General features: G+C 31.1%; 1 protein-coding gene across 11 annotated transcripts in view; it reads right to left on the bottom strand.

Moving 5' to 3' along the window:
- LOC139492172 (dynein axonemal heavy chain 1-like) overlaps positions 1-19,986 on the bottom strand; it is a 112,928-nt gene that overhangs the window by 13,234 nt on the left and 79,708 nt on the right. For 7 of the 11 annotated variants that reach the window (XM_071280326.1, XM_071280334.1, XM_071280333.1 and 4 more), the window contains 13 exons: positions 19,412-19,563; positions 18,789-18,988; positions 17,672-17,975; positions 16,887-17,018; positions 16,102-16,275; positions 14,717-14,896; positions 13,910-14,086; positions 10,201-10,371; positions 8,859-8,989; positions 6,491-6,635; positions 4,420-4,515; positions 3,415-3,525; positions 1,360-1,371 (listed from right to left, as the gene is read on the bottom strand). In XM_071280326.1, coding sequence (XP_071136427.1) covers positions 1,360-1,371; positions 3,415-3,525; positions 4,420-4,515; positions 6,491-6,635; positions 8,859-8,989; positions 10,201-10,371; positions 13,910-14,086; positions 14,717-14,896; positions 16,102-16,275; positions 16,887-17,018; positions 17,672-17,975; positions 18,789-18,988; positions 19,412-19,563 — 1,985 coding nt within the window. The remainder of the gene's footprint in view (positions 1-1,359; positions 1,372-3,414; positions 3,526-4,419; positions 4,516-6,490; positions 6,636-8,858; positions 8,990-10,200; positions 10,372-13,909; positions 14,087-14,716; positions 14,897-16,101; positions 16,276-16,886; positions 17,019-17,671; positions 17,976-18,788; positions 18,989-19,411; positions 19,564-19,986) is intronic. The other 4 variants (XM_071280336.1, XM_071280335.1, XM_071280332.1 and 1 more) reach the window with 1 other exon arrangement.

Here is a 19,986-nt window from a genome sequence, read left to right on the forward strand (position 1 = left end):
CAGAAGCATACTGTTACAGGAAATAGTTAAAATTGACGGAAAAGTATGTATCAATAAAAGCAGGAAACAAGGAATCGTTAACTTCCTGAGTATGAGTTCAGGGGAAATAACTGTAGCATGATACCTTCCGGAAACTTTTTCCTCTTATAATCAATCTTGTTAACTGTATCTGACTGCCACCTCGCCTCACATACAATACATGGTATTATTAGAAATATTTTTCTCAGAATACTTTAAATACTTATCATTTAAACTAGACTATATTTAAATGATATGCTAGAGTTCAATTAAGAATTTCTTATATCAAATTAAGTGTATAATATTTGCTAAAAAAAATGTCCGATGTTATTTTGGATCAGTGAAATGAGTGTAATGCACAACATATTTTGAATAACATGCCAAGCAAAATTTCAAATTGGTTCAAATGTACATGAAGATAAAATATTCAAAAACATTTAGCCAAATATTGATTGAAAACTTTGTAATCCTATGTTCATTGACAGATGTAACAAGACCTATTGAAACATTACTTTCTGTCTTCACATTTTGTAAAATAGACCAAAATCTTTTTTGTTTTTTTGTTGTTCTTTTTTAACTTAAGATTTATTAAACATTCCAGCTTCAGAGAAAATGAGTGCATGCTTTTAATTAAACTCTGATCAAATACTCTTGATCAACAGTCATTCAATTAATTTCAAAAGAAATCTATCATAATATACCAAATAGTAAAAATGTTATAATATACTTGGTTTTCCCGTTTGAATGGTTTTACACTAGTAATTTTGGGGCCCTTTATAGCTTGTTGTTCGGTGTGAGCTAAGGCTCCGTGTTGAAGGCCGTACTTTAACCTATAATGGTTTACTTTTTAAATTGTTATTTGTATGGAGAGTTGTCTCATTGGCACTCACACCACATCTTCCTATATCTATCTATTGTACAAATATTGTATAACCATTTTAATTCAAATTCAAATTGTAACAATTTTATAATATACTGCTATGTATAAATGTTTTATTATTATTTTACGCTAAACTAATTTCTACTGTATATGCAAAATATAAAAATCTACATCTAAAAACTAATAAATAAATGCTAACTGAATATAACATAGAAAACAAACTCCTTTCATGCAAAGTGTTCTAAATATAATAAAAATACTATAATCCACTCAGCAGAGTGAAAGTCTGATTATATAATTCACTTGACAGAGTGAAAGTCTGATTATATAATCCACTAAGCAGAGTGAAAGTCTGATTATATAAGAATATATGACCAAGAAAATCCCAAGCATAAAGTTTTGCTATAAATAGTATTTTGACCTCTTAAAGTCATATATTGTTCTATCATGCTAGTTTTTACCTTTGGTAAAATCTAAAATTGACATTTAACAATAAGTAAATTGTCATAATTAATTAATTAACAGAATAATCTTTAAATAAACTGCATGTCAAACAACCGAGGTACTGTTTACCTCAGAGTGTACAAGTAAACAGCTACATCAATCTTAATAGCTGAACCTGATAAATCTTTTGTTTCATAATTATAGTTAAGTCACATGATTATATGATCTTGTATTGTCTGAAACACTATCGTAGGTGGAGCATAAAAATTTCACTTAACTTGTATGACCCCTTGGTAAATTGAAGCTTTGGGTTGGGAAAGAGGGTTTTTTATTAACTGCCGTAGATCTGACTGATAGTTTTGTATGTACCATGACCATACATATAAATGACCTTGATCTATTGTTTACAAACAGTTGTGATTCTGCTATGGAGATGTGTGTCGACAGCCGTTACTATTCACTGAATGGCACACATAAGTGTCACAAATGACAAATGAAAAATCAATTAGGAAGTACAGATAAAATATGTAAATGTTGCTGGATTAGACATATTGGGCTCCTGTAGGTTATCCCCCTTAGGTTACAAGGTTACATTTAAAAATTGCACCTGGTAACTTTTCAGCAAACTATACAGTTCTAAAATAATTCAATTCCTGCTTAAAGATATTCAAAGAGTACCAGGTCCTCTTAAATGAGACTTCAAGTTGCAAGGTTGTCTGCCAAACCCCCAAGGTTGCAGGTTCCATAGTAGGAAGTAAACCATTTTCCCATAACAATCATTAATTGATGTGACAGAAAAAAGTGACTGCTATTAAATGACATAAGCCAGATAAGGTAACACTGTGGCAAAATTAGGGGAAGTTATAGTAAAGTCCCAGAACTGGAAATTGATTACCAGTATTACAGTGGCATTTTGCTTCCTTAAGGTTGTACCTAACACTACAGGGAGATAACTCTGTAAAATAAGCTAAACGTTTTAATTACCTTGCGTTGTTAAGTGAATATTAAGCTTCTCAATGATCAAAATTAGTGTTTGTCAAACTGCTATATAACCAGTGTAATTTTTCTGATAAATTGATTGGTTCAAATTTTTTGAAATTTTTATATTTTTGTCAAAGGGTCAAAGTAAATACTTCGCCAAAATTTTATGAAAATTAAACGAGCCAAATTAATTTTAGTGAAGTATTGGGTACCACCTTAACAGAATCCAGAGCAGCAAATGAAGATCGAAACAAAGACTTGTATGCCTATTATGAAACCATAAATGGATATTATAAAGTGAGGATGCTCCTGTGAGACTTGCAATATCCCTTATTTAAATATGGAAAGTTAAAACCTCTGGTGAAACATGCAATGGTCTTTTTTTTATATTGGAAATTCAGGACATCTTGTGAATCCTTCAACAAATGTGCAATAGCTTTTATTTTTGGAATTTTCCACTCAGGACCTCCTGTGCACAATGTTATAGCCCTTATTTGCATATTGAAAATTCAGGAACTGTTATAAATCCGCAATTAGCCTTTTATTTTGTATTGGAAATTCAAGACCTCATGAGAATCACATAATAGCTCTTATTTGAATATTGGAATTTAAGGAAGCAAAATATGAAAAATATGCATTACATAAGGGTATGGTTATGTTCAAATTCGATTGGTTTTTGATTCTTAGATCTTAGATATATAGTGTGATGGATAGTGGATCTTATATGTCATGGTACACTAATATACAGGGGACAAAACAAAACTTTGGGAATTGAACTTTTAAGATGATCTCATTCCCTAATCCTCTTTCGATCAAAATTAGTTGTTTGATTTCGAATAAAATTAAGAAAATTTGTATAAGTAAATGATATTTTCAATGTTTTCTGAAATGACTCACTTCTACAAATCAATTCCCAGTACTTAACTATCAAAATACAAAATGCAAAAAGAACACAAATGCAAATTTCACATCTATTTCAAAAATTGCACCCTTTGGAAAATAAGCAAATGAAAAATTCATGAAAAAAAAATCAAAATCTTTTTAAATTACCCATAATCCCATTTTTTGTTGCATACAAATAAAGTCTTTACCTTGAATCCAAACGAGATAGTATCAATGGAGATAATCTTCCTTCTAGCATAATTCTGTAGGGTACCAGTAAGGAAGGCTTGTGGGAAAAAGAAACCAGATATCCAGTAACACTGAAAACAAAATGGTTGACATAAATGAAATTTCATAGTAATAACTAGTGTAAATCTACAATAAAAGTAGTTGTTGAAGAAACAGAACAATAAATTTATCAGTCAATATACTATATTTTTTATTTGTTTAAGGGGGTAGACCTTGGTTCAGGGCGATAACTCTTTAAATCAGTTAAGCGTTTGTAAAAGTCAAGTTCATCAATGTATTTTAAGCATTTACATGAAACAGATTGAAAATAATCTATGTAACCTAGAAGCTTAAAATATATTTTTGAAAATGGTTGACACAAACGTACTGATGATTTTAAGAGTTATTTCCCTTAACCTAGGTCTACCTCCTTAATGACCGTCTAGAACATACATAACATGGATTCCAACTATAGATTTGCATACTTTTCATTTGTTTAATTTAATTTTAGAAATACAAGTATAAGAAAAAAAAATATATTTTACAACTTAAGAAAAACTTCTCGATTTCAGAAAGAAAAAAAAATCCAAAGATAAAATTATTATAAAAAAAACAAAAAATAGGGAAGGAATTTAAACATTTCGAAATGATCAATTTAATTGTCTTATGTCCTGTAGCAAATATTTCATTCACATTCAAAACACTGCAAGTTACAAAGTATTGATAATCAATTTTTCTCCTGTAGCAGATACCTTGCATATATTTTTTATTTTACTTGAATTGGGTTAAACAAATCGCACAAGAATGTGATTATAGTAAGAATGTAAAATTTTCCTTTTTTTGGTAAAAATACCATACAAAAGTTACTATGTCTCAAACAAGACTAAAACTTACTGTTGGATTTCCATTATCAATACCATACAAATGTTGATATATCTCATTTACCATACAAAAGTTACTATGTCTCAAACGAGACTAAAACTTACCGTTGGATTTCCATTATCAATCCAACTCTGAATGAAAATCATCCTCTGTTCCAGATCTGTTACCCACTGTGCTAAAGGTTTCAGTGAAGGATACGCCTGAAAAAAGACATAAAATGCAATACAGTATTCTGTGTAAGCCAAGGCTCCGTGTGAAAGGCAGTACTTTGACCAATAAAGACATAATATGCAATAAAACAGTATTCCGTGTAAGCCAAGACTCCGTGTGAAAGGGAGTACTTTGACCAATAAAGACATAAAATGCAATACAACAGTCTTCTGTGAAAGCCAAGATTCCGTGTGGAAGGCCGTACTTTGACCAATAATGGTTTACTTTTACAAATTGTGACTTGGTGGAGAGTTGTCTCATTGGCACACATACCACATCTTCATTTACCAAATTAAATCTTTTTTTTTAAACTAGTTCCTATAAGGTGTCAGACCAACAATTAAATATCCCTATCTGTTCAACCAAATTTTGCAATTTTCACAGCTTTCTAAATATTTTACCTGAAGATTAACTTTATAGAAACCAGGTATATCCTGAATTGTACATGTATCAGCTTGCTGTCCAATTTTCAACATACATTTAAAGTCTTCTAAGAAAAAAAATGACCTTCAAAAAGAGGTACTCCAAAAATAACCCCTGGTTTTCTGGAAATCTTAAATTAGTATACTGTGGAGCGCATTAATCTTCAATTTTTAATGCAAACTCATAAACAAGTAAATTTTGGCTCAAAATGGTCTAAATATATTTCTCTTTCATCAAAAGTTTCATTTTTGCAAATTTGTTGGTTAGTTTAAGTAAACACAAGGACATCAAAAGCACTATTTTGTGTCCGAGTAGGGCTACTTTTACATACGTTCGAAATTGGAAGGAGTAATTGGTGGTCTGACACCTATAAACATGAGGTAACACATAAATTTGCTACATTATTCTATAAAACTTAATGCTTTGACATGAAATTGTAGTGTGTTACCTCCATTGTCATTATTTTAACTAGATAGTTTAAAAAGAATGACTAATTCAAGAAAGAAAAAAAACCCTTCAGCTCTAACATTTGACATCTTGACCAATCAGTGTCATTCAAAACAAGTATGGTGTGAGACAAGGCTCCGTGTTGAAGGCCGTACCTTGACCTATAATGGTTTAATTTTATAAATTGTTATTTGGATGGAGAGTTGTCTCATTGGCACTCATACCACATCTTCCTATATCTATATATTTCCATAATGCAACCAATTTATTTATTGGTTCATTGAATTAAGTGATAACAAGAATGTGTCCATAGTACACAGATGCCCCACTTGTACTATCATTTTCTATGTTAAGTTGACCGCGAAATTGGGGTCAAAACTCTTATCTGGCATCAAAATTAGAAAGATCATATCATAAGGAACATATGTACTAAGTTTCAAGTTGATTGCACATCAACTTCATAAAAAACTACCTTGCCCAAAAACTTTAACCTGAAGCGGGACAGACGAACAGACGGAGGAATGGAGGCACAGACCAGAAAACATAATGCCCATAAATGGGGCATAAAAAATATCACTGTACCATTACTTTTATCATGACCACTCTTTTTTCTTATGTATATTTACCATTCATAAGATTTTAAAATTTTAACAAAATGTTATTATAATAAAAAATAAATGTGGCATGATTGCCACTGAGACAATTATCCACTAGAGATCAAATTAAGTAGAAGTAAGCAAGTATAGATCACAATACGGCCTTAGCTTAACTTATAGAGTAAGGGAGCTACCATTTGATTTTTATGGGGGGGCTAGGATGAAATTTGAAAAAAATAGGCAGGACAGGAGTTTTGAGTAAAAAAAAAAGGCAGGATGACAATTTATGTAAAAAAAGTCAGGATAAACTATAAAAAAAAAAGCAGGACCGAATAGAGTGAAAAATAAAAAGGCAGGACAGAGATTACAACTAAAAAAAAATGCAAGACAAAATTTTTCATCCTAGCCCCCCCCATAAAAATCAAATGGTAGCTCCCTAACTTATATTAAGACTGATTACTTTTTTACCAAAGAATCACGGCACTGGAAATATTCCTACCTTTTTAGCCCACATGTTAGGCACACTGTTGTCATATAGGCTATTAGCCATCATTTCTAATTCCTGAGACAAGACCACCAATCCTTTCAGGGCTTTAAGCAGATTCTGTAAACTGCCGTGTATAGCTTCTAAAAGCCTGTTGTATCTGTAAAAAAAGAAATAAGAAAGATATAGCAAATTTTCTTGTTTATTCGTATCAAAATACCTTAAGCTAAGGCCATACAATGTTATACAATTAGTATTCATCGCCTACATTATTTTTCTATATAATTCACAAAAAAAATATATGTTTTGGCATCTGTGTTTGGATTTTTTTATAAACCATGTGTTGAAAGACACAGATTTGTATGAACTGTATAAGTTTAGTTAGGTTATAATTCCATTTTCATTTGTTTTTTATTTCTCTTGAAGGGAACATGTATATATGAGCTGAGGCCCACCTCTGTGTGTGGGTTTTCTCCCACTGCTGCAGATTCATTGTGGGCCTTTGGCTTTTATCTGTATTTTAGTCGGGTTGCTGTCTCTTACATATTCCCCATTTCCATTCTTATTTTAAAAATATCTTTTCACAAATTAATTTAAAAAAAAAAATGCTTGTGTTTATATATATCATCAGGAAATGAGAAGGTTACAAGATATTTAACAAAATAAACTTGTAGCAATTCTGCTTCTTTTGGTAGCAGGTTCCGTTTTACATAATTTTATTGTTATGAAATATATAGCAAAAAGATGTAGGTGAAAAATACTACTTGCAACATTACACTAAAAGGTCATACCAATTTGCATTAAATACAATATCCGTATCACTGAGTGTAACATAGTTTTTTATTCTGAATCACTGAGTGTAACACAGCTTTTTATTCTGTAAGTTGTTAGAAATTTTATGTTACTACAACTGTCTACTAAGTGTGATATCTAGTCCCATTGACACTTTAAGTGACTTCAATGTACTAATAAAGATGTTTTTCTTTTGAAATGTTAAACAGGAAATAATAATTATACAAATATGTTATAAATCAAAAAGCTATCTACATTAGTGTTAACTCTATCTATGAATCTTTTGTCATTTTTTTGGGGTTGAAATTAATGAGTACAGAGTGAAAATGAAGACAGCTAATAAATAAAAAATATTAATACAAATTTCTTATGAAATTAATGAATATGTTAGAAAAAATATATATGAGATTTTTTTTTGAGTTTTTAGTTTATATAACGTATATAAAATTGTATTTGATATGTAATCTGTCTTCATTTTTCTACCTCTTTATAAATTGATGTAGCTAATGAGATTTTTTTAAATTTCTAATATAAATATAAATTAGAAATATAATTAGTACATCTGAACCAGTGACAACTCTATGACATTAGAAATTAAAAAAAAATCTCATTAGCTACAACAATTTATAAAGATGTATAGAAAAATTACATATATACAATTTTAAACTTAAAACATAGTATTATCATGACTATAACATGAATATACATGTATTAGATTTCTCCCCAGTTTTCTGTGACCCTTTACCTTCAACTTTCAATTTATATCTATATTGAAATCACCAAATTAGCTGATATCATCTTATTTCCTATAATGAATGTCATTGAAAAAAGCAATTATGTGGAAAATGATTTTGACACAATGAAAAATACACAGAATTGAAATACTAACATTAGCAATTTAGATAAACACATTATTGTTTATTTTGAACATCATGAAGAATGTCACCTATATAGTCACATACCCAATTTTAAAGAATGGAACTGTAAAAATTGCTTTCTGCAGACCAAATTTTAAATCCTTCCCTTTCATAGAAAACAAAGAAAACGTGATGAAATTTGTTTTTTTCCCCAATGTCTTTCCGACAAATGCAGTAGACTGGGGTTACTAAACCTGCTTTCAACTAAAGGTGGTACCCAACACTTTCACTAAAATTAATTTGGCTCATTTAAATTTCATAAAATTTTGACAAAGTATATACTTTGTCCCTTTGACAAAAATATAAAAATTTCAAAAAATTTGAACCAACTATTTTTTCAGGAAAATTACACTGGTTTTATAGCAGTTTTACAAATACTAATTTTGATCATTTAGAAGCTTAATATTCCCTTAACAACACAACGTAATTAAAACTTTTAGCTAAATTTACAGAGTTATCTCCCTGTAGTGTTCCACCTTAAGCTTTTGGAAACACATGTAATAAATATCAAATTCCTAATAAAGCACACATTGTCATTTTCCAAAAGGTCAAATGATAGACTCAACAAAACATATCAGCCAAAAAGACCACAACTTACCTGATCCCTTCTGTTTATGGATAATGTCATTAACTATCCAAACCTTTCTAACTGTCAGAATAAGACTCAAACTTACCTAATGACTTCCTGTGTTAATACTGTATTCATGGACTGTTCATACAAAACTGGATATTTTTCCACAACATCATTGATGTCAATTGGTTTTGGAACTCTTCCTAAGATGTCTTTAGCACTATCTTCCATTACCTAGATAGAAAATCACATGTCATCAATTGTCTCCCCTAGAATCTGGGTTACCCTTAACAACTTTATCACAAGACTAATGTAAGTGTGTTTTTGACAATGTGCATGTAGGATCATCTGCATAGAGTTTACTTTACTAAATGTGTGCTCATGCATGCAATCCAGTTTTTTGATAGGTTGATTTCTGAGTCTGAATACCAATTGTACTCAAAAGTTTTATGATTGTAAGTTCTGGTATGTACATGTAGGAACCTGCTGCATTAATTAGAAAGAGTTACAAAGTTGTGACGTCACTATCACATAGAAAGATGTCACTGCATGTCACACAATCAACATTAAAATTTTTGAAACATTTCTAAAATTGACACATGAATTGACACAAAATCATCCTTTAAGGTGGTACCCAACACTTTCACTAAAATTAATTTGGCTCATTTAATTTTCATGAAATTTTGTCAAAGTATTTACTTTGACCCTTTAACAAAAATATATTTTTTTTTTAAATTTTGAACCAACCGTTTTGTCAGAAAAATTACACTGGTTATATAGCAATTTGACCAACACAAATTTTGATCATTGAGAAGCTTAATATTCCTTTTACAACACAACGTAGTTAAAACGTTTAGCTCACTTTACACAGTTATCTCCCTGGAGTGTTAGGTACCACCTTAACTAGGGGTTTTGGTAAAATTATATATAAACCTGATGTCTTACAGCAAAACATACTAACAGATTTGGCATTGACCATATCTTAATACTTTGTGACAAGCTCTCACTATGACGTTTATTTTGCATTTTTAATTTCAATGCATGTTTTCATAGAAAAAATACAGTAAAAATTTAAGTCAAGAATATGTGTCAATAGGACAACATGTTATATTTTACACATGCTCTTGACCAGTTCTCAAACATGATCCCCAATTTTTGGCCTATGAATTTTAAAAATTACATTGAAACCTGTCTAAACCAAATCTTGCCTAGACCTAAATCCTGTCTAAACCAAATCTTGCCTAGACCTAAATCCTGTCTAAACCAAATCTTGCCTAGACCTAAATCCTGTCTAAACCAAACTTCTTCTATATTCAAGACATAACTTTTTTTTGTTTTGTGAACCTGATTAACCCAAACATCTGCCAAGAACCCAACAAAATCTTAAAAGTTCAAATGAGGTTTGGTTTAGACAGGTTTCACTGTATACTTTTCAATGTACTCACCTCCTCTCTAGATTTTCCTGCACCAGCTGCTGATTTGGGTTGTAATTTCAGTAAAGATTTCAACAAGGAATATGTCTCATTCTGAGCAAATGTGATGTTGGCGTTTTCATGGAGACCAAACACTTCTGGTGTGTCATTAATAGGCAAGGAACGAATGTATGCCATATATCCCTGTTAACCAATTTAGAATTAGTACATGTAAGTAAAAATATTATGAATACATTATCTTCATGCATGATTCCCAAACATTTCACGTCGTTTTTTCTAAAGTTGGAATAGAATTTTCACATTTTTCAAAATAAATTTTCCATTTAAAATCTTAAATTTTCATTTCATCAGAAAATTGGGATACATGTTCTTCCCATCCATAATGCAGTGCAATCAATGCTGCAAACTGAAATACAAACAATATATTCTAAAAAACAAATTACTTTTGAAATATAATATTAATCTAACTTTCTTTTTAAAACATTTTTATTGTCCAGAATTTAATTGAATATCATAATGTATCATTTGAATTGATTAAAGTCATGAAAGTTTTGAAGCTGTAACAATTGGACCTAAAATAAAAATAAATAAAAAAATTCTTAAAGTTTTTCACAGACATAGGCACAGGTACTCTTTCTCGATCTTTCTTTTGACATACTTTTACCATACTGCTTCAAATGTGATTAATAAAACAAGCTTTAAAACTTAAATTTCACAGTACAAGTATTTTAGTTTTATTAATCAAAAAAAGTTATAAAGGTTATTCTATCATAAAGTGCCATATTTCTTTAGATGGCTATATAAAGAACTTTCCCCTAATAGCTAAAATCAAGTATAAAAGAACCAGAAGAATAGAATACAAGATATCCTTTATGTAAATGGTTGTGCATTATACTTAAAGGGTTTATTAATCCCTAGAATAATGTCAATTTACTGCAACAGGTGCAATAAAAAGAACACATAATAAATATAGCAAGAAACAAAATTAAAAAGCATGAGATAAAATTTTTAGAAAATTTGTAATAAATTGAAATCATTTCCTGATAAACTGTGCAAAATTTCAAAGACTTTTGGGCATAGAAACTTCATATAATACTGCATTCAACTTGATTCCTTCAGCATTTTATTTTGAAACTAAAGTTGTCAGCCCTTTCCTTAATCGCTTCTTAAAAAAATATTTCATACTCAGTAGCGTTAAACAAACTAATCAATAATGCATCAAACATTCTATTTATAGATACTCCCCTGTGTGGTCTTTGGTTTGTCCCCAAACAGGAATTTTAGCCTTTTGGGCTATTTCGTGGTGTTCAGTTTTTATGGGTGTTGGAAGTCGGAGTGCCAGGAGAAAACCACCGACCCTTGATAGGACTGTCAAACCTAGTCAAATCAGATTGGAGTCAAGTGCACCCGCATGAGCAGGTATCGAAATAACCACCTCAGTGTTGACTGGCTGCTGATTACAGTAGTAACTACTTAGACCACTTGGCCAGCGAAACACCTTCATACTCAGTAGTGTTAAGCAAACTAATTAATAATTTAGTAGTAATCACCTCTGTGGTCTTTGGTTTGTTCCCAAACTGGTAATAGCCATAGACTTTTGCAGCACTTTCTGCTAAACATATGCCATTTATGGCATTTAGATTGAAGAGGGAAAAAAATTATCAGCTCAAGAGTTAGAATAATGAATTCGGGTTGAATAACCTTCCTGGCATCTGTTACCTTGTTAACAAGTACATTAAAATCAGGAAAAATTGATTGATTGCTGAACTATGTCATATCAGTGCAATACAACTCTATCAGTATGGAAAAATTGATTAAGTATGCCAAACCAGTACAAAGTTGGCTTAAAATACATTTCCCAAAAATACAAAAAATACAATATCCTCCTGAATACTGATAAAAGGTAACCTCCTGCAGGGGCGGATCCACCCATTTAAAAAAAAAAGGGGGGGGGGGGGGTTTCCCAACACAGGAAAAAGGAGGAGTTACAGCAATATGTCCCCATTCAAATGCATTGGTTGTCAAAAAAAAGGGGGTTGCGAACCCCTCTTTCCATTGTAAGTTACACTTTACTGTTCACCAATTTCCATTTTTTTCTCTGTCAAATTGAATATTTGTCAGATTTCAAAGTGAGTTGCAGAATAGAATGATCAAATGACTGTCAGTGTTTAAACCCCTTACAGGCACACTTTTCTATATGCCGCAAACTTTTTATGGTGGTGATAGACAGAGTGCCCACAGAGAACCATCCCCCTTGGCAATTCTATTCAATTAGGTCATCGGTAGTTGGATTTAATGACAGACTAGTAACTTACTACCGTAGATGAACTTCATAAGACCACTAGAAAAAACAAGGCCTTTTTAGAAACAGAAAATTTGCTTGGTATTAAACTAATATTTACAGAAAGAAGTCTTTCTTTTTTTCGATTCTGAAAACTACCATTATAACTACACTAGCTTATGATAATATATGTCAATCTAACAACTAACCTAAATCAATATTGTATAGAAACAATATTCTATCTTGAAGAAAACACCTAGTGATTTCCATAGATATGGATGCATTCTAAAGTGAATGACAGTGACATGCATTTAAGAACTTTCTTTACAATCTCTATGTCTGTATAATATAGAGTGAATATAGATATCTAATAAGCGTTATTTATCAGAAGGCTATAGTCTATAGTACAGTATTCTATATAATTTCTTATGCTAAAAGTCTGAAGACAGTTTAAAAGTAAATGAAATCTGAAAATGTTAGTATACAGCAGACAGCAATAGCAATAATGATGTTGGTAAATTTCGTAGATCATAACTTTTTCTAAAAAGTTAACAAGCAAAAACATGCAAACAATCTATGTTTTTTTTAATTTTAATTACAAATATAAAAATTTCACAGCTTAATTCCCACAAGTCTTCCCCCTCTAAAAAATAAAATGATAAAAAATTCTTCATCGAATTAGCCTTATAGAGTTATCTCCCTTTAAATATGAAATATATTTATCTGTTGAAACTGACCAACATCAAGAAATCAAAAGCAGACACACATAAACAGCAGACACACATCTACACACAAACATTTCTCTAAATAATTGTTTTTTGTTTTAAATTATAAACAAATTCCTTACTTAATTCAAAACAGAGTACAAAATATCATTTTTTAAATGTTGAAAAAAATATATAATCCAACAAAATTTGCTGCATATTTTAAAGATTCACTTTGCAATTTCTTTTCATTTGAATTCTAAAGCTTCTGCTGATAAGTTTGATGTAAAATTTAAACTTGTAAAATTAAAATATATTCAAATTAGGCGGAAAATTAGGCGATGGCAATACATCCAAGGCCCTGACAGTCCTCTCATGTAAAAATTGTATTGGTCTTCACACTAAAATTAATTCAGTTGACTTTGAAGCAGAACAGGAACTTTACTATTAACTTATTCAAGTCTATTTCAAACTATCAAAATATTGACAAGAAATAAATTTCTTCTATTAAAAGCTGGAATCTCCATTAACGAAATTTAAGCGTAGCAAAACATAAAGCAACACAACACACAACATCAACGCAATGGTTGATCTCTCTCACACCCATGTCCATAAGATAACCGTGATACATGGCTACTAGAAGTAAGAATGAGTACAGCTACTTATGTACAACCCCGGTACAGTGTACCGAAGTTTAGTACATCTACTGTGTACATTTCATGCATCACATAATTACATTATGGTCATTGGTCGTGGGGATCTGGTGATAAACTCCCGACTCAGAATACTTATGGTCCTCGTTGATCACTTCCATGCAGTAGAAATCGGCTAAGACACTCATCATGCATCTTCTGTCCCAGTCATCAGTTACTCTGCCTCCATAGTTGATGTGTCCTCCGGTATATCTCAATACCTGGAGAGAAAAAAATATTGACCTCAGATAAAGTTTGCTTCAATATAAAAATATGAAGACAGTACTTTTACCTTAAATGGTTTACTTTTACAAATTATGACTTGGATGTAGAGTTGTCTTTTTGGCACTCATACAACATCTTCTTCTATTTTATATGATTGCCAATGAGACAACTATCCACCAAAATTTAAATGAAGTGGATGTTAGCAATTATAGGCAATCTTACAGCCTTCAAAAATGAGAAAAATCTGTACCCTATGGTCGGCTATCAAATGCCCTGACATGAAAAAAACAAAACAATAAAATTGAGAAAACTAACAGCATAATTTATCTCAAAACAATTTTGAAAAAAAAATCTGAGACACAAACCAACGAAAATTACTGAACTTGAAGATTATTTTACTTTAGTTACCTTTTCCTTCTGATTTCGGTAGAATATTGAAGGCATCCAAACCATAAAAGTCAATGTTTGCTAAACATAACGTTACACAACTGACACATTTATGTACAGAGATTTGTTTCATTTTATGAACAAAATTGAAAATGGAAATAGGAAATGTGTCACAGATATAACTACCCGACCAAAGTCCAGAAGCTACCAACAGGTCTTCAACACAGCGAGACACCTACCTTAAGTGGTATGTCCTTGTATTCTTGTAAGAACATTTTCAATTGACTGACACAAATACGTAGATCACCATCAGTAAACTCATACGGAATGTTGAATCCCAAAGCACCAAACTTTCTTCTTTCTATTAGTACTCCATGGAAAAGACAAAGGGACAATAACAGGGTTTTAAATTCAGCATGCTGAAAAATGAAAATATTGCTGTTTGAGAGTGAAGCATGTATTGCAAATAATTTTATTTTTTTAAATGTTCTTCATGCAGATCTATTTGGATTCTCCAAAATCAAATATGGTACTGTAAATTCAGATATAATTGTGATGATTTTTATTATTGCTAAAATTATAACTTGATAATATTGTTTGTTGGATGCATATCCAGAAATTACAACAATAATAATTAATCTCACATTTTTGTCCATTAGGAATTTTGGATCTTAATGCTCTTTAACTTTGTATTTTATTTGGCATTTTTAACATTTTTTGGATTCAAGCGTCACTGATGAGTCTTTTGTAGACGAACAAGTGTCTGGCGTATATATATAAAATTTAGTCCTGGTATCTATGATGAGTTTATTTGCTCAACAACTAAAATAAATGCAAGCACAAAGGAGTAGGGGCAATAAGGCCCTTATTTGGCCCAAAAATTACTGCAAATTTAAAAGTTTTCATACATATTTTAAAATTACTGAAAAGTATCTCAGGTAGAAGGTATTCAGAAAAACAAAATAATTTTGGACATTAAACAAGTTACCATGGCAACAAATCATGCCTTAATTTGCAAATTTTGTAAAATTTTGTGATTTTCCTTGTTTTTCATCAAATTGTTAAGTATATTTTCGATTGGAAAAGTATGTGCGCACCCAAGAAACAACTTTATATTTGGTGAGATTTTGTCAATAGTAATGATAAAGCTTCAGTTAAATTATTTTGTTGTTTCTTGGCTGCGCACGATGTTTCCACAACAGAAATAAAGATAGAAAACTACATAAATTCTGAATTTTCATCGTTTTTGTGAAAACAGTATATATAATGACGTAATTGTGACGTCATCACATAAGAATCTTAATGTTTTTCATTTATATTTCTTGACCCTATGCATTTCTAAAGATTATGTTCCAATTTGAAAAAGTTATCAAACATTTTATTTTCTTGGGCCAAAACCAGGTCTTAATGCCCCTACTCCTTTATAAATTTATAAATTTACAATGCTAAAAATTTTCAAAATGTTTCAAATCTTTTATTTTTAACCTGACTGTCAGTGACTATGTTCAATTTCTATTTTCAGATCGGTAGGTTTCATGCAATAATTCACTTGTTAATATGTCAGAGCAAAAAAGAAGTCTTCGTATTTCAAAAATATTAGTTTAAAAAAAAAAGATTTGTTTACCCTGTTTTCACATGAGTTGAGGAAATCATCAGTGAAGCTTGTATAAGATTTCAGCAAGTTGGCTTTAATTCCTCTCGGTGGCTCTACTGTCATCTTAGATCCATTCTGAAGGATGAAGACAGGGAATACCTTGCTAGGCATACTGGTCAACCATAAACGGAAATCTCTGTGTACCTAAAATTGACAGCAAAAATTATTTGAAATTATAAATCAAAAGTTAGACTAAAGAAGGAAAACTAAATTGGGTGTGCAAAATCAATGTTATCTAAAATAATGGAAATATATTTAACTGCTCAAATTCCCAATTACATGAATAGATACAGGAATTAAACATAATAAAATCTCCACAAGTATGTTTGCTTGCTGGCCTTATCTATTCTTTAAAAGATGCTAAACATTTTCTTTAACTCTATTTGTGATGAAAAGCAAAATGGGGGAAATATCTTCATCAACGAAAAAAAACAAGATTGTGTCCCAAGTACACGGATGTCCCGCTCGCACTAACATTTTCTTTGTTCAGTGGACCGTGAAATTGGGGTAAGAACTCTAATTTGGCATTACAATTAGAAAGATCATATCATAGGGAACATGTGTACTAAGTTTTAAGTTGATTGGACTTCAACTTCATCAAAAACTACCTTGACCAAAAACTTTACCTGAAGCGGGACGAAACAGACGGACGAAACAGACGGACGAACAGACGGACGAACGGACCCACAGACCAGAAAACATAATGCTCCTCTACTATCGTAGGTGGGGCATAAAAATGTTCAGACTTAGCTAACCTTATCAGGATCAATCTGTTCAACCAGTCTTTCCATCGTTGGCATAAAGCTTGGTGCCAAGTGACAATTCTGGAAAAATACCCATTTCCCTCTCTCCATGGCACTTCTCATCATAGCTTCTGCTCTGGGTCCCTGTAATTTAATATCACATATGTAAATTTTAACTTGGGGGTTCATATTATTGTGTAAAGGGGGAAGGGGGAGTTCAGAAGGTTAAAATTTAGAGGCTGGTGATAGTTTCTGAAAATTTGTCTTATCAAATACAGTTCAATACTAAAGTCTACTTTAAATACATACAATTATTCTGAAAATTTCAAGTTTATGTACGACTAAACGAAAAAGTTTGGTATAAAGAATTATATAGCATCACAACTACACATAAAACCAGATTATATCTAGAGGTTAGCATGCAATGTTCAACAAATGTCAAGTGCGCATACATGTGATTCTTCCGGCGGGAGTTGTAATCTCCCGCTTTTCAGACCCTCTTCCGTCCCTCCCGTTAAAATTTGAAATCTTCCGCTTTTTGAAAATGTCAATCTCGAAAAAATTTCAGTAGACATTTCTGTTTACAAAATAGATACGGACAGGGAAAAAGTCCGAGAAACTTTAAATTGATATGGGAAAAGTCCGAGAAGTTGTGGCTTGACAACTCTGTCACATGTATGAGTGCGTATACAATATATCTAGCTCAATGTTGAACTTATCCCATTTTTAATCTTACTATTTCTATGAAAATAAAACTTAAAATACTGTAATTTTAAGGTCTGAAGCTAACTACTCACCTGACCTTGACCTAAGGAAATGGCATTCAATTTCTTAGAGAATCTCAACTTGTCAGCAAATTTATAAAGATCTGCAGCAGGATCTGTTCCGGCAGACAAGACAAAAATCAGTGGAATTGTTGGAGCGGAATCTTTAAAGACAAGGTCTAAATCAGCTGCCTGAGGCTCAATAAATCTCTGTCCAAGATATTTGGTGACATAGTCCTGCATAGCATCAGTTATTTTGTCAGGTCTCAAACACTTCAGAACTATCATTTTCTGGAAATCATCAAAGTCATCTTTCCAAGTACCTGGCAGCTCTTCCCTGAAAGAAGTAAAATGGAATTTAGTTAATGAGATTTTTTGCATTATACATGTATATTTATTGGTCATTGCCTAATGTTGAATCAGTGTATAGCATCATACAGTTATTTTTCTGAAAAATTTCATCTTTCAATTTATTTATTTTTTTATGTTTTTTTAATACATCCTAGTTTTTAAATGAAAGTCTATATCATGTAAATTGTGTAATGGAAAGAACTTGATTTCAAATCATTCTCCTGAAAATTAGTTTCCAGGCAAATAGAATAGAATTCTTTACGCTTTCCAAATCTCAAGGTAACTTGGGTACCTTGATACAATTTCTTAAAAAATAGTAAAATTATTCTGTTTTGTAATAATTTTTTGAAATTATTAGTCCATCTGCTAAAATCTGGTGAGTTAAATCTTAAAATAAACTATAAATAAATTTGATGTGTCCTAAAATAAATATACTACAAAACATAATTTTTTGAAATTATTAGTCCATCTGCATAATTTGGTGAGCTAAATCTTAAAATAAACTATCAATAAATTTGATGTGTCCTAAAATAAATATACTACAAAACATAATTTTTTGAAATTATTAGTCCATCTGCAAAATTTGGTGAGTTTAATCTTAAAATAAACTATCAATAAATTTGATGTGTCCTATAATAAATATACTACAAAACAATTACTTGATCATTGAGAAGCTTAATATTCCCTTTAAAAACACAACGTCATTAAAACGTTTAGGTGATTTTACAGAGTTATCTCCCTGTAGTGTTAGGTACCACCTTAAAGTAAACTATCAATAAATATACTACAAAACAATTACTTGTGTGGTATTGTACTGTCAAAGATTCTCTTGTATCCATCCAAATTGTTTTTAAAATCTTCAGAAAACTTGGCAAATTTGTCGAGGACCTGTGTGGTGGTAATATCTATCCATGATCTTCCTGATATCCACTCTGGGGCAGGATTAGGTGTTTCTTTCATAACAGTTGTGCCTCCAGCTAACATAAAACGCCACTCATCCTGCAAAGAAAATTGTCAAGTTTTATCCAATTTTAAGAAAATCTGGTAATTTTGGTGTTCCACATAAACTAAATACTGAATGATTTTTTTTTCCAACTTTATATCTTATATATTTAAAACAATAAAGTTGATGTGCAACTTAAGTCAAGGCATAAAGTTTGGTTCCAGCTAAAAGCAAATTGTTTCAGCAACTTTTCATTTTATATAGACAATTTTATAAGTTATAAAGAGGTTTCATGCTAGTAGATGTACAAATTTAACATTCTTCAGAACTAGTCATTTTTTTAGTATGGGAGCATAAAACTTATCTATTAGTTGTAATTGTAACTGTGAGTAACTGTGAATACTCTTAGATTGGTACTTTACTGAAAATATAAATATGTCTTTTTTAAGTTTTTTTTGTTGATAGTTTGAAATTCTTACCATATTTATTTCTGCTCGATACATTTTCATTCTGGTACATAACAAGAAAGCAAAGAGAAGTTTGTCCTTCTCAAACAAAGATCTGCAGACATTGGAATACAGACTGAATGTGAAATAGTTGTTGATGTTTAACACACGCTGTTGAAGGTTATCTGAAAAAGGAAAATAAAATATGTAAAATGTTACTTGCATCAAAACTTAAATGCTGAAAGAAAGAAAACATATTTTTTACCACCCCCTTTATTCTTTTGCAATCAATTAATTATTCAGCAAACTTTAACCTCCAGCTTATGTCAGAGATTTTTTTTGTAATAAAAGATAATAACAACAAGAATGTGTCCATAGTACACAGATGCCCTATCATTTTCTATGTTCAGTGGACCGTGAAATTGGGGTCAACTTTATCAAATACTACCTTGACCAAAAACTTTAACCTGATGCGGGACAGACGGACGGACGGACGGACACAAAGATCGAAAAACATAATGCCCCTAAGTGGGACATGTACTTTGTGGATAAAGGAAGACACCCAATCTATATGATCAATAAAGTACTAATTTTCTTTTAAGGCTTGT

This window comes from Mytilus edulis, chromosome 10 (genome assembly GCF_963676685.1).
Source record: "Mytilus edulis chromosome 10, xbMytEdul2.2, whole genome shotgun sequence".
Lineage (NCBI taxonomy): Eukaryota > Metazoa > Mollusca > Bivalvia > Mytilida > Mytilidae > Mytilus > Mytilus edulis.